The 14,929-nt window shown below is 50.8% G+C and overlaps 1 protein-coding gene across 1 annotated transcript; it reads right to left on the bottom strand.

The window, feature by feature from the left end:
• Nucleotides 1-544: 544 nt before the first annotated feature.
• CALHM1 (calcium homeostasis modulator 1) lies at nt 545-4,883 on the bottom strand. Its single transcript, XM_036827938.1, has 2 exons — nt 3,910-4,883; nt 545-1,041 (listed from the first exon to the last, which is right to left on the bottom strand). The coding sequence occupies exons 1-2, from the start codon at nt 4,459-4,461 to the stop codon at nt 559-561; spliced, it is 1,035 nt and encodes a 344-aa protein (XP_036683833.1). The 5' UTR covers nt 4,462-4,883; the 3' UTR covers nt 545-558.
• Between the last annotated feature and the right edge of the window lie 10,046 nt (nt 4,884-14,929).

The raw sequence follows: 14,929 nt of genomic DNA, 5'->3' as shown, positions 1-14,929 counted from the left end.
TCCTGAGTGTACGTAGCTTCTGGCATCTTGTCTTATCACCTGTGACCACATGAGGCTGTGTCATGTCATCACGGCCCACCTTGGCCCGTTCAGCCTCACTCAGGAGATTGGCCAAAATCAGAGGATTCCTGCTTCATGAGATGGCTGGACACCCTCCCACTCCCTGAGCCTTGAGCATAAGGGAACACAGATCCTAAAAAATTACAGTTGAGTGGATGCTGGGGCAAGGATGCTCGCAGGACCTGAAAGGAGATAGTGAACCAGGGGTGGAGTGGCCTGGGAGGGGCTGGGCAGGTAGGAGCTTGTCCCCCCCCAAGCCAGTTCTGAACCCTTCTGACTAATACTGCTCATGGCCCTATTACTCCAGGGCCACCCAGGGTAGTGTTGCAGTTGGAGGAGTGAGGTCCCCTTCCAGCTCCAAATTTCCTGCCCCAAATGGGCAGGTGAGTGCCTGGGGCCTACTGCCAGCACGTGCAGCCTTCATTTCTCCATCTGGTTTCGGGGTCTGAGGAGCTGTGGCCTCAGACCCGCATTCCTGCCTCTTCACCTGGCTGCGGCTCACACTTTGCTGAAGTAGGTGGCTACCTCCTTGCGTGAAGGCTGGGACCCGCCCCCAGCCCAGCCATTGCCCACCAGTGGCTCCTCCGGGCTCAGCCTCAGGGGCGGCTTGCACTCGTACCAGCGCGTGAGCAGCCCGTTCATGGTGCCTTGATCGGTGATGCCGCGCAGCTTCTCCCTCTTCTCATTGGCACCGTCTGTGGCAGTGGGGGCAGCCGAGCCAGCAGGGACTGCAGCCAACGCCCCATGGCCGTGACCCAGCTCCAGGTCATGGATCATGGCCTTGAAGAACTGCTGGATACAGACCTTGGCAAAGGCCTTGGCGTGCTCCGTGCATGTCTCATCGAAGAGCTTGTGCTCAGTGTCGATGTAGTGGGACCAGTACTTGCTTTTGAGGAAGGTGGCCTGAGTGAAGCAGGGCCGCACAGAGCGCACGACGAATGCCAGCAGTGTGGTCAGCAGCACGAAGGACCAGCCCAGTGCCTGCAGGGGAGAGAAGAGAGAGTCAGCCAGGCACTGCCCTCTAGCCTCCCAAACCTGTCCAACCCCCCAAAGCACACTCCATGTCAGGGCCTTTAGGGAAAAGAGCACTGACAACAAAGAGCACCTCGTGGCCTCCACTTCCTGTTCTGTAAAATGGGCATATTACGTACCCATCTCATGGAAATGAGACCACGTGAGTAAAATGCCCTGTATGTAGGCCTGGCACTCAGTACACAGGAGTTAGCTGGGCAGACCCTGGAAATAAGCTGCATGGGTTTGCCTGTCTCCACTACAGGCGTATCCCAGAGATATGGTGGGTTCTGCTCCAGGCCATTACAGTAAGGCAAGTATTGCAATAAAGTGAGTCACACGAAGTTTTTGGTTGCCCAATGCATATAAAAGTTATGTCTACACTATACTGTAGTCTATTAAGTGTGCAATAGCATTATGTATAAAAAACAATATACATACCTGAATTAAAAAATACTTTATTGCTACAAAATGCTAACCATCATTTGAGCCTTCAGTGAGTTATAGTAGTAACATCAAAGATCATTGATCACAGATCACCATAACAAATATAATAATGAAAAATTTGAAATATGAGAATTAACAAAATGCGACACAAGAGACATGAAGTGAGCAAAAGCTGTTGGAAAAATGGCGCCAATAGACTTGCTCGATGCAGGGTTGCCATGAAACTTCAACTTGTGAAAAATTCAATGTCTACAAAGCCTAATAAAGTGAAGTGCAATAAAATGAAGTATGCCTGTCCTTAACGGTTGACTAGGAGCAAAGTATCTCCCACCTGCAAAATGGGGCTGTTGATAGTACCTATCCCATTGGGTTGTTCTGAGGACTAAATGTGATAATAAACTTAGCACAGTGCCTGGTACCTAGTTAGTGTTCAGTAACTGTTAGCCACTCTTATTAGGCCAACCAGCCCTCAGTAACCATGCCTCTTCCTTCAGGAAGCCTTCTTTGACCTCCCATAGTGACTCTTCCTCTTCTGAGTCCTGTATCTCTCCTCCGGCTCCTGCTACTGTCTGCCTTTCAGGCAGCAGCACTCAGTCAGCGCCTCCTCTGTGTGGGCGCTGAGCTGGGCTCAGGGGTCACAGAGACAAACTGGACAATTGCTCAAACTCCATGCTGAAGAGCCCCGGATGCTTGGGTGCTAGTTCTGTTCTTCCAGTAACTCACTGTGGGGAAGGCTGCTCCCCCAGTTTGAGCTTCAGGGTCAACCCCAGTTGCACAGAGAAGCATTCGGCCAGATCAGGATGGGGAAGCAGGGCAAACCAAATGCCTGTAGTGGGGTCAGTGGGCTATGGCAGAGTAGTCCTCAGGTGGGGAGCTGCAGAGCATGTGCTGGATGAGGAAATGTGGGCCCTGCTCGGCTGAATCTCCTGAAGTTTCAAGTAAAGCTGGAAAATCTCATTTTCATGTGAAAATTTCTGGGTTTTAGATGATGCCAACTAATTCTAAAATTGAATTTTTTTTTAAATTTTTTTATTTATTATTTTTTTATTTTTGGCTGTGTTGGGTCTTCGTTTCTGTGCGAGGGCTTTCTCCAGTTGCGGCGAGTGGGGGCCACTCTTCATCGCGGTGTGCGGGCCTCTCACTATCGCGGCCTCTCTTGTTGCGGAGCAGAGGCTCCAGACGCTCAGGCTCAGTAGTTGTGGCTCACGGGCCCAGTTGCTCCGCGGCACGTGGGAACCTCCCAGACCAGGGCTCGAACCCGTGTCCCCCGCATTGGCAGGCAGATTCTCAACCACTGCGCCACCAGGGAAGCCCTAAAATTGAATTTTGAATTCAACCCCAGAAGGCCAAATGAAACATGTCTATAGGCCAGGCAGCCTGCCCTCTGGGGGCCCTTTTAGTTTATGAGTTGATGGTTTAAAGGTCAGGTGGAGGGACAGCTGCCCCAGGCCCCGAGGCCCGGGATGATGGACAAGTACCCACAGGAGAGGAGGTGCAGGCTCGGAGGGAAGCAGAGTTCAGATTGTACGCTCGGAGCGTGAGGTTCACATGGGTGCCTGGTGGCGATGCAAGCCCACAGGAGAGAGTCCAGGCTGGAGGGGGAGCGGGGGTGTCTGGATTCGCGGGAGCAGAGTGTGCATGTTTCTCCAGGCTTGCAGGGCAGGCCCAGCCCCCTGTCCCCTCCCTGACAGCCTGGGTCCCTGCCTGGGTCTTCCTCCCCACGCACAATAACTGCAGAGGAGGTCTGAGGGGCTCAGACGGGTGAGGGTCCAGAGGGGCAGAGCGCGTGGGAGCGAGGCTGAGGGACCTGAGCTCTAGATTTCCCCATCAGTGGGCCATCCATCCCTTCCTTTGGGGCACATCCCAACAGTGTGTCCCCCTCACTCAGGCCTCCCTCCCAGGGGCACCGGCCCCTCAGCTCCCACTCCCTGAGCAGGGAGCGCCAGCTGGGGACATTTGCCAGGGAAATGTACCCAAATGGCCGGGCCACACACTGGCCTCACCACTGCCCCAGCCTGGAAGAGGAAATGGATGCAAATTCCCCCAGATTTCCAAACTGGAGCTCAGGGTGGAGGATGAGGGGCTGGCTGAGCAGTTGGGTCCCCTCTGGGGACCTCAGCACAGGGCACGGTGCTCCTTCCGCAGGTGGCACTGACCTGAGGGAAGACACACGGTTCTGCCTTCGGAGGCCCTGGCCTCCTTTGGGGAAATATACCCCTGCCCCATGGAGCTCCGTCTGAGGGAGACCCAGCCCTGGCTGGGGGCCCACATCTATTTGGGGAAACATGACCATGTCCTGAGGAAGCCCCATTTCGAGATGGGGGATGGGGTCCTTTCCGAGGGACCCGGTCTGTGAGGGGAGACCCAGCCCAAGGCCATCTGGCCCCTTACCTGCGAGATGCAGCGCAGGTAGGGCACGGCCACCTCGTGGGCCAGCAGCCAGTCGCCGTCATAGACCTCGGGGCAGGGCACCCGGGCCAGCAGGCGGGCGAGCTCGGGCGGGGGCAGGCCGGGGGCCAGGCTGCCGTTGCCCAGCATGGTCACGGGCACAGCAGTGCAGAAGGCACAGAGGAAGCACTTGCCATCCAGCAGTGTGACGGCCACCCAGACGACGGGTGCGATGAGGGCGCGCTGAGCCATGGAGCAGAACGCGCAGCGCAGCACGGCGGGGTCCTTGGCCCGGCGGCCCAGTGGCCGCTTCCACTCTTCAGCCAGCATGGACACGTTGTTGTTCATGACCAGACCGAGCGGAAAGGGCACCAGAGGTGGCGCCAGCAGAACGCCGGCGCTGTAGGCCACGTTGTAGCCCGGCAGGCAGGGGCAGTTGAAGTCGAAGGCGGAGTACATCTGGGCGCTGGCCAGGGCCATGATGCTGCAGATGCCGTTCATGAAGGGCTCCTGGTTGGACTGCAGGAACCGGAAGATCATCCGGAACTTGTCCATGGCGCCCCCCACGGGGCCTGCTGGCCTCCTCCCAGCTCACCGCTGCCTCAGGATGGCCCCTGAGGCCCACTCTGCCCACTGGGTGCCTGCCTCATGGCTGAGATGGGCAGAGCTCAGGGCGGAGGCTGAGGCCACTGTCTCGTTGAGGAACCTTCTAAGTCAGGTGCTGGCCGAGAGGGCACAGGTTGGCCAATCCCGTGGGTGCAGCCAGGGTGCCGCCCCTCCCTGCCCCGTCCCTGCTGGGTCTCTCTCTCTCCATGGCTGGCTCTGGCACTGGGAAACCATGAGGACCATGCCTGATGGGGACCGGTTCTCTGTGGGTTGGGAGGAGGGCAGGGAAGGAGGCTCAGACTCGGCCGGGAAGACACTGTCTCCAGCAGGGTTGACGTTTGGGAGAAACTAGGGCTGCTGCAGAGGCCTGAGTTTCTGGACCTTGTCCCCTGGGCTCCTAGGAAGCATGTCGCCCTCCTTCTGCCCTTCTCATTGGGTCTTTCCTCCATGCTGTGTCAGGATCCAAGAGGGCTCCTCCGTCTGTTCAGACAAGGATGGTATGATGATGTAGTGATGGCAGTGGTGGTGGTGGCTGTAATAGGGTGATAATGGTGGTGGTGGGGATGGTGCTAATGGTGATGATGGTGGTGGTGATGGCAGGTATGATGGTGATAGTGGTGACGGCAATGCTGTTGTTGCTGGTGGTGGTGGTGATCGCAGTCATAATCGTGATGATGGTGGTGATAGTGGTCACAGTGGGGATGGGGATGGTGGTGGAGATAGTGCTAAATGAATAAAGTAAAAAGCCCCGAATTTAGAGTCAGTGGATTTGGATCTGAGAGGGTGCTGGGTCCCCTCCCTGCCAGGCAGAGAGCTGTGGCCTATAAGCATAATACAGGTGCTTTTATGTCCTGTCTGCTTGTGTCTCGGTGGGTGTGTCTGTGTCTTTGTGGATTACAGATGAAAAATCCTTTCCTGGCTCTACCTCCTACCTCTACTCCGCCAGATCAAAAAATAAAGGAGGGGGCGGTAGGGTTTCATGCCTGGGGCTGGGGACTCCAGAGTGTCTGCAGGAACCAAGGCTGGGACCTCTCCACCAGCATAGCAAGGTGGAAAGGGGCTTAAAGGGCTCCCTTTGATGTCGCCAGCTCTCTCAGAAGAGTGGGTCAGACCCAGCTCCAGCCAGATGGCTTCTGTCTGGGGCGAGAGGGTGAGGTTGGGGCTGAGGCTGAGCAAGAGCCTGGGCAGGGCAGCTGCCTGGGACCCTCAGATCTGTGTGCCGCTGTGTGTGTTTGTGTGTGAACTTGCTGTGGCTTTGGGCTTCAGTGTTTGTGGCTCTGCGGTGTGTGAGTGTAACTGTAACCAAGCAGGGTCCTGCGGGGCCTTCCTGGGACAGACCTCCCCCCCCCCCGCCCCGCCCCACCCCAACCCATGTCCTCCACCTGCCTCTTGTTTGTAGCAAAGCTTTAGTCTCCCAGGCCTCCCCTGAGACTCAGAAGGCTGGCTCAAGAGTTAATGGTTAGGAAACATGAAGATGTAAAAACAAAACTAGCTGTTGTGCTGGGAAACTGGTAACAGTTTAGATGACAGACCAGCCACAGAGCAGAGGCACCGAACTCCCAGTTCCCTGAAGACACAGATAAAGGCCTGACACACGTTCCTAAGTTCTTTTTACAGGAAGCCGACCCCTGCCAGATGAAGACTGAGTCAAGCAGATGTTCCTTTCCCACCAACACTTGTCCCCCTAGTATTGGCCTTTTGAGTGGCAAGCAGCCGAACTTGGGTTCAGTACTGGCCTAATCCTCTTACGTAACTACGTGAGTGGTCTTTGTGTCTGTGTGTCTCTGTGTGACTGACAAGAACTGGCACTGACCGGGGCTTCCCCTGGGTCAGGCCCTATGCCAGCACTCCACACGCAGCACCTCATGGGATCCTCATACAGCGCCATGGGGTAGGTGTTATTGTCCCCATTTCACAGAGTTTGAGACTGAGGCTCAGGGAAGTTAAGTTACAAGTGTAGGGTTCAGAACAGACCTCCCCAAGATGTGCTACTTTGGCATGTGGGTTATTTTGAGCTAAAGGCAGTAGAGACCCTATGGGCTTGAGAGGAACTACTGCTCCTCCCTTAACTAACAACAAGAATTTAAATTGGGGATTTTTCCCAGAGAAAGAGTTATTCCCAGAGGTAAATTTTATCTAAGCGGCACCATCTATATGGCAGGGCAAACACCTAATTACCAAACATCTGCTCATCTTCTTGTGAAACCGTACCCCATCGAGTTAATGAAAGCTGATGGCTAGCTCAGAGGAATTCTTGAGCTTGTCTTTCAGAGCAACAGACAGGGGAACAGCTTGTAAAAACCCCTGTGCTTGTAAGCTGCCTTCACTGACTAAGCTTGCTTTAGTTATTTTTTCTGTCTTTCCCTTTTTACCTCTTTAATTGCATACCATCCCAGCTTCACGTAACCCGACTCTCTTACAGGAACTTGGAGTCAGTTCTTGTCCAGTGCAAGCCAGCTAAGGCTGGTTGGGACCACCAACCCTAAAACTGGGCCTGCAGAGGTGTATGATGAATGGCCTTTTGACATCAGAGGACTGGAAAACTACCCTCAGATCAAGCAAAGTGCCTGTATTTTTGAATATGCAGAAGCATGTAACCCAGATACACCTGTGCAGAACACCAGTTGCCTCACGTTTTTCCTGCCTCCAATCACCTTTCCCCCTGCCAAGCCCACCTGCTTGTTCCATAGCTATCCCAACCCCCTCGCCTTGGGGGAGGCGGAGCTGAGGCTTGTTCTCCCGTCTCCTCAACTGCCTTCCTGTGAACAAACTCTTCTTCTGCCGCAAATCTTGGCATCTCAGAGTTTGGTTTGCTGTGTGTTGGGTAAACAGACCTGCTTTGGTAACACTTATCGTCCTGCGAATGAGCCTCCTGTCCTTGGAAGCCCCAGCCCCCTATCCCATTCCTTAGCTCAGGATGGCGTAAGTACCTCATTTTACCTTTCTGTCTCTGACACTCTCATGTATGTGAGACTCCCATACGTACAAAATTAAATTTGATTTCCTCCTGTTCATCTGCCTTGTTTCAATTTAATTCTTAAACAAGCCAGAAGAACCTAGAAGGGTAGAGGAACATTTGCTTCCTCCCCAACACCAGCTAAAGGTTACACAACTTGTAGGTGAAAGAGTGGGACTTCAACCCAGACCAGGTGGGAGTTGGGGGGCAGGGGGGTGGGTGGAGGAGGAGGCAGGGAAGTGTTTTTTGTTTTTTGCTTTTTGCCTTTCTCCTCCAGCTGAATGAGGTTCTCCTGCTCTACGAGTCTGGGTAGAAATGCTAGCACGTCACAAGTAGGATACAGGTGGGGAAGGATATTGCTCCCCTTAGCCCTCAACCTGGGCCTTGGGTAACTGGAGCACCCAGGCTGGTGGCCCCTGGAGGACCCTGGTGGGGGCTCCCAAGGGGCACAGCCACAGGTGGAGAGCAGGATGAGAGAGACCCAGCAAATGAGGCCAGGAGTCCAGGAGGAGTGTGGCTCCAAAAGGCTGTCTGGAATCTCTGTCTTCCATCTATAGTGGACACGGACACGGCTCCCTGTTTGTAGCCGATGTGCCGTTTTCGTGGTGCCCAAATTGGCTTCAGGTGTCTGCTCTAACCACATATACACTCTCTGCAAATTCTAAATTCAGTGTTATTTTAAAATACGTGGAATAAAACAGCTTGATTGGATTCTAAACCCATTATTCTCATTATCACTAGAATTTTGATTACAGTTATTTTTTAATTAATTAATTAATTAATTAATTTTTGGCTGCATTGGGTCTGTTGCTGCGTGCCGGCTTTCTTTTTAGTTGCGGCGAGCGGGGGCTACTCTTCGTTGTGGTGCGTAGGCCTCTCATTAAGGTGGCTTCTCTTGTTGCAAAGCACGGGCTCTAGGCGCCTGGGCTTCAGTAGTTGTGGCATGAGGGCTCAGTAGTTGTGGCTCGCGGGCTCTAGAGCGCAGGCTCAGTAGATGTGGCATAAGGGCTTAGTTGCTCCGCGGCATGTGGGATCTTCCTGGACCAGGGATCGAACCCATGTCCCCTGCATTGGCAGGTGGATTTTTAACCACCAGGGAAGTCCCATAAATTTTTGAATGGCTGTAAAAGTTAGTTTTAAGTTTATCACCTCCTTGGATCAAGATTTTTGTGGGTGGTGTTTATCAAACATTTGAAGAGATCACCGCTAAAGAGCCTTGAGGGGTACGGGGTGAGTGAAATGGGTGAAGGGGGTCAAAAGGTACAAACTTTCAGTTATAAAATAAATAAGTCCTAGGGAGGTAATGTACAGCCTGGTGATTATAGTTAATAAGACTGTATTGCATGTTTGAAAGTTGCTGCCGGAGTAGATCTTAAAAGTTCTCATCATAAGAAAAAATTGTAACTATGCATGGTGATGGATATTAACTAGACTTACTGTGGGGAGCATTTAACAATATATACAAATAGCTAATCATTATGTTGTGCACCTGAAACTAATATAATTATTTTAACATCTTTATTGGTGTATAATTGCTTTACATTGTTTTGTTAGTCGCTGCTATATAACAAAGTGAACCAGCTACATGTACACATATATCCCCATATCTCCTCCCTCTTGCGTCTCCCTCCCACCCTCCCTATCCCACCCCTCTAGGTGGTCACAAAGCACTGAGTTGATCTCCCTGTGCTATGCGGCTGCTTCCCACTAGCTATCTATTTTACGTTTGGTAGTGTATGTATGTCCATGCCACTCTCTCACTTCGTCCCTGCTTACCCTTCCCCCTCCCCATGTCCTCAAGTCTATTCTCTACGTCTGCGTCTTTATTCCTGTCTCGCCCCTAGCTTCTTCAGAACCATTTTTTGAAACTAATATAATTTTATCTGTCAATAAAAAAAGATCTTTGAATAAGAATTGCCTGTGGTCATTTCATGCAAAAAGTCTGATGTTAAAAAGCTGTGCTCACCAAAGCAAGCTCGAGTTTCTCATTTTAAGAAGTCTGGGAGATTCCATTTGGATGTTTTATACCAATTCAGTATTTAATGTCTTTCCTAATACTTTGTATTGCATCTTCCCTCTTAGTCTCATAATTATATAAGATCAAGAAGATGTAATTGCTTTTTTTCCCAACAGACTCTCTATAGGTGTCTACAAATCCCCTAGGTTTGCCCCAGTGTCATGTACCAAGGTTACCAATGTCACGATGCACCAGGATGTGAAGAAGGTTAGGAAGCTCCCACCTGGCTAATCCAGGATAGTCTCCCCATCTCAAGCTTTTTAACAGAATCACATCTGCAAAGTCCCTTTTGCAGGTACCACATTCACAGCTTCCAGAAATTGGGGGCCCTTGGTGGACCCTGGGGGCCCATTATTCTGCCTACTGTGGTAGGGGTGTTTGGTAGTGTACTTAGCAGTGCTTTGTGTCTTCTTCACCTCTCCCCATAAATCCTAGAGCACGACTGCGTGTAAATGGAAAGCAGGATGTCACAACGCTGCTCAGGCTTTTCAATGCATTGGTGGCAAACCCAACCGCAGCCACTGCTGTGGGGTGTGCACCACCCCCTTCACCTCCTGCCCTCAGGAGTGTTGTCTGGGCACCAACCCCACTGGTGAGTCCTCTCCTCCTTGGAAGAGTTAAGTGTCATGAAAAGCAGCATGCAAAGGGGGCCTCTGGAGAGCGGACGCCGTACCCTTAGGAAAACGCCTAATTTGCGTAGGACGGCATGAGTGTGTGGTACTCAAGTGGGCACTGCCGTCTTCCAGCAACTGTGGGAGCGCCCAGAGAACAGGATGGGGCAGGAGGCAGGAGCCATCAGCCAGATGGGGCTGCCGGGACAGCTCAAGTACTGTCAGGCTGTGTTATCCGAGGTATGAGGGCTTTGACTAAGAAGGATACAATGCTATTCTCTTCTGCATCAGCCAACCTATATTGGAGGTTGCATATTGTGGCCGAAAAATGGTAGTGTTCCCCAAATATTCCATGTGCTTCCTTACAATTCCCAGCCCCTGTTCCATGTAGGTTGTGGCCATGAGATTGAGTTCTGGCATAGGCCCCTCACCTCTGACTATTGTCCCCGCTCTTTTTCATTCCTGTCTCTCGGACCCTGGACACCAGTGTAACAGGTGCCTCTGAACCCCACCCATTCTGTTTGTTTTTGAAGTATAATTGACCTACAACACTATGTTAGTTCCTGTACACAGCATAGTGATTCGATATTTCTATACATTTCAAAACAATCACCAGAAGTTGTTACCATATGTCACCATAAAAAGATATTACACAATTACTGACTATATTTCCCATACTGTACGTATCATACCTGTGACTCATTTATTTTGTAATTGAAAGTTTGTACCTCTTAATTTCCCTCACCTATTTCTCTCCTCCCCCAAGCCCTCTCCCCTCTGGCATCCACCTATTTGTTTCCTATATCAATGACTCTGTTTCTGTTTGTTACATTTGTTCATTTGTTTTGTTTTTTAGATTCCGCATATAAGTGAAATCATACTGTATTTGCCTTTCTCTATCTGACTTATATACTCTCTAGGTCCATCCATGTTGTCACAAATGGCAAGATTTCATACTTTTTTATGGCTATTATTCCATTATATATATATATATATATATATATATATATATATACATACATATGTATATCTCTCACATCTTCTTTATCCGTTCATCTGTTGATGGGCACTTAGGTTGCTTCCATATCTTGGCTATTGTAAATAATGTTGCAATGAATATAGGGAAGCATATATATTTTCAAATTAGTGTTTTTGTTTTTTTCAGATAGATATCCAGGAGTGGAATTGCTGGATCATATGGTAGTTCTATTTTTAATTTTTTGAGCAATCTCCCTACTGTTTTCCATAGTGGCTGCACCAATTTATATTATCACCAACAGTGCACAAGTGTTCCCTTTTCTCTATATCCTCACCAACACTTGTTATTGTCTTTTTGATAATAGCCATTCTGACAGGAGTGAGGTGACAACTCACTGTGGATTTGATTTGCCTTTCCCTTGATGATTAGTAATGTTGAGCACCTTTTCATGTGCCTGTTGGCCATCTGTATGTATTCTTTGGAAAAATATCTATTCAGGTCCTCTGCCCATTTTTTAATCAGGTTGTTTGTTTTTTTGACATTGAGTTGTATGAGTTCTTTGTATATTTTGGATATTAACCCCTTATCAGATATATCATTTGCAAATATCTTCTATTAAGTAGGTTGCGTTTTCATTTTGTTGATAGTTTCCTTCTCTGTGCAGAAGAGTTTTAGTTTGATGCAGTCCCTTTGTTTATTTGCACCTACCTATTTTGTCAGCACTCACCTCTACTTTTGAAGGCTGCTCATGGCACACCTGAGACATTTGACCCAAAGCAAGCTGGAGGTGCCGCAGTTAGGGTCCCCAGCAATGACAATAAACCCTCCACCTTCCTCCCCCCTGGGTCAGGATGACTGTGGGGCATGGGCTCCCAGAGTTTCCCACAGCGGTGACTGACCAGCTCCACACCGCTTGCAGGCTTTCTTCCCTTTCCTGTATCACTTTCCCTGTTCCTTCCTGGTGTTTCTTGGGAGCAACTTCCACATAAACGGCTTCCACTCACTTCCTTGTCTCAAGATCTGGGGAATGCCATGTGTCTGGATGGCGGCATCCCAAGATGGGGGAGCTTCCATCAGCTGGGTCCCCAGGTGAGCAGGGGAGTCTCTCTCCTCCCCACCTCCCTCCCCTGTTTACCTGCCTCAGACTTTGCCTGAGTGAGAAATATGTCTTTGTTGTGTTAATGCACTGACATTTTGGTTTTGACTGCATTTTATTTTTACATCTTGGTTTAATCTGACAAATACAGGGTGGTCTGCTCTAAGCGTTTATTTTAAGCAGGACACCGACAAACAAGAGCACCCAGAGTCCATCCCACCTCCCAAATATCTCTAATCTGTCATTTCTCTCCTACCCTCACCCAGGCTCCGTCAGCTCTTCCTGCCTTCTACAGTGCATACCAGGCCCCTATCAAACTGTTCCCAGACTGTGGACAGTGTGATCTTTTTACACATCTGATTAAATTAGTGCATACTTAATTCCCTTCAACGGTTGAAGTCCAACAGTCCTTAACAGGGCCTATATGGCCGTGTGAGAGCTGGCCCCAGGACCACTCTCCTCCCAATGTCTACTCTCCAGCTCACATGCCTGATTTCAGTGCCTCAAACAGGATCAACCCCTTCCATCTCAGGACTTTTGCACATGCTTTGCACACTCCTAGAATGCTTCTCTTCATCTGAGAAATTCCTGTTCATCCTTACCATCTCAGCTTAATGGCTCTTCTTGAGAGAAGTTCCTGAATACTCAGCTTAGTTGAGTCCTGCTGATACAGGTTTTGCTTTTTTGGGTTTTTTTTGCCGCACCGCGTGGCTTGTGGGATACTAGTTTCCTAGTTCCCTGACCAGGGATTGAACCCGGGCCCCTTGTGGTGGAAGCGCAGAGTCCCAACCACTGGACCGCCAGGGAATTCCCTGATACAGGCTTTCATGCCCCCCACCCCAGTCATGTACTTCCTCTTCACAGCACCGATTTCAGTTAATTACTTGTTTTGGAGGGTGTGTTTAATATCTGGGGCTCCCATTGGACCATAAAGGCTGAAGGCCAACATCTGTTTTGTTTTACTGTTATGTTCCTAGGGCTCAGCACAGTGTGCCTGGTTTGGTAGGTGCTCAGTTAGTAAGTGCGGAATGAATGAATGCATGAGTAAGAGAATAAAGGAGAAAAGTGTGCCTTGGACCAAGATAAACTTGGGAGGAAGCAGGAATTCAGACACAAATAGGATATTACAGCCCTCGCCACTCTGGCTCTGGGCTTGCCTTCGGGGTTGGCTTCTGTGAGCATAGTGGGGAGGGCTGAAGAGCAGTTCCTCCTTTATGTGCAGGGGGTGGTGGGCAGGAAGGGCTGGTGCACATTCAAAGCTCACTGCCATGGCAACAGCCACCTCCACTCTGCTACCATTGGCCACCCTAGGCCATCTCCCACTGCTCTTCTCTGGACCCTCAGGGCTACTGTCCACTTCCCGTAGGCCCTCTGCCCTCCCCGTGTGAGAGCTGATCAAGGCGCAAGGAGAGGTCATTTCATTTGGCCTCAAAGAGTTGGGCAGAGGTGGCCTCTTGGCAGAGAAGTGTGGATTCCTCTACTCCCATCATAGTCTTTGGGTCCTGGTGCCGTCCTCCATATCAATATCCTAAATTGGGCAGGCTCCAAACCTCCCACTCTTCCTTTATAATGCTGGGTGGGGTAGGTATCCAGGGATTTATCTGTCTCCCACCCATCTGCTTTGTCGGGCCTCCTCCCTGGATGATCAGTCTCCTGCCCTGGACAGTTACCAAGAACCTATGATTTTCTCCCGGTTCCCTACCTCCTGGGTTCCTCTGAAGCTCTGGATTTACTGCTCATCCTTCACCCATCTTGAAATTCACTCCTCCCTGGCATTATTCTGGACACTTTGCCTCTGTGATTGCTTCCCTTTCTTCCATTTGCTGCCTCCTCTTTCTCCTCCAAAACTCTAAATGTCTCGGTCCTTCCTCTTCTCACTCAGCCTCTCTCTCTCTTGCTGGCCCTACCATTCCAGCAGCTTCAGGCATCACTGCCATGTGGATGAATCCCGAGTATCATCCCTCCTCCTGACTGCCCACAAGTACTTGCCTGTAGGATAAACTCAAAGTCCTGAGCAAAACCCTCAAGGCTGCCACCGTCTTCCCCTTCTCATGCAGAGCTGCAGCTGCCCAGGCTGTATGAGACAGGGGACTTACGCAGCCAAAGCCACTCTTCCAGTACACTTCTGCCTTGCCCAGCTGCCCACTGTGTCTCCCAGAAGAGAGGCCCTGTGTATAGTGTGTGGTCAGGAGGACTCTCTCCCAGAGTTGGATGAGGCTAGGGGAATGAGCTTGGGCACCCACGAGGGCTGCTGTCCTGGGAGGGGAGCAGGTGGCAGCCTCCCACCTGTGTCCCTCACCCCCGGGCGGGGTGGCATGAACTGTACCAGGCATCTCTCTCTCACAGGATATGAATAAATGGTGGTGTGAAGGGATGACGGCAAAGAGGTTTGGGGTTTGAAACCATGTCATGTGGGGACTAAAGAGGGTAAGGACGAATTTGAGGACTGTTGTAGGCTAAGGATCCAAGAATGTCACTGGATGCAAGGCTCAGGGAGCATCTCTTGGTGGGACTCTTCTGGAGCAGGCTCCTCAGCCCTCTGGCCAAGGTCCTTCACTTTCGCCAGGCTGGACCACATGCCCTGCATTTGGTTGTTTGTTCACCAGGTCATGTCTTATCTTCCCTTCAGACTGGAAGCTCCACTAAGATTGGACGATGTCTGTCCTGCTTTCTGGCACTCTAGGCATTCCATCAATGTTTGTTGAGTGAACCAATGAATCATACACTGCCCCTTTCCCGACTCTTTGCCTTTGTTCTT

This window comes from Balaenoptera musculus, chromosome 16 (assembly GCF_009873245.2).
Source record: "Balaenoptera musculus isolate JJ_BM4_2016_0621 chromosome 16, mBalMus1.pri.v3, whole genome shotgun sequence".
Classification (NCBI taxonomy): domain Eukaryota; kingdom Metazoa; phylum Chordata; class Mammalia; order Artiodactyla; family Balaenopteridae; genus Balaenoptera; species Balaenoptera musculus.
Note: the sequence above shows the minus strand (reverse complement) of the source record. Positions and strands in the feature narration are given on the sequence as shown.

Bases quoted from the DNA above. Each gene is read 5' to 3' on its own strand.
- CALHM1 (XM_036827938.1), bottom strand. From the start codon at position 4,461: ATGGACAAGTTCCGGATGATCTTCCGGTTCCTGCAGTCCAACCAGGAG. The intron at 1,042-3,909 runs GTAAGGGGCCAG...TCTCCCCTGCAG, and splicing joins ACCTGCGCTGCATCTCGCAG to GCACTGGGCTGGTCCTTCGT.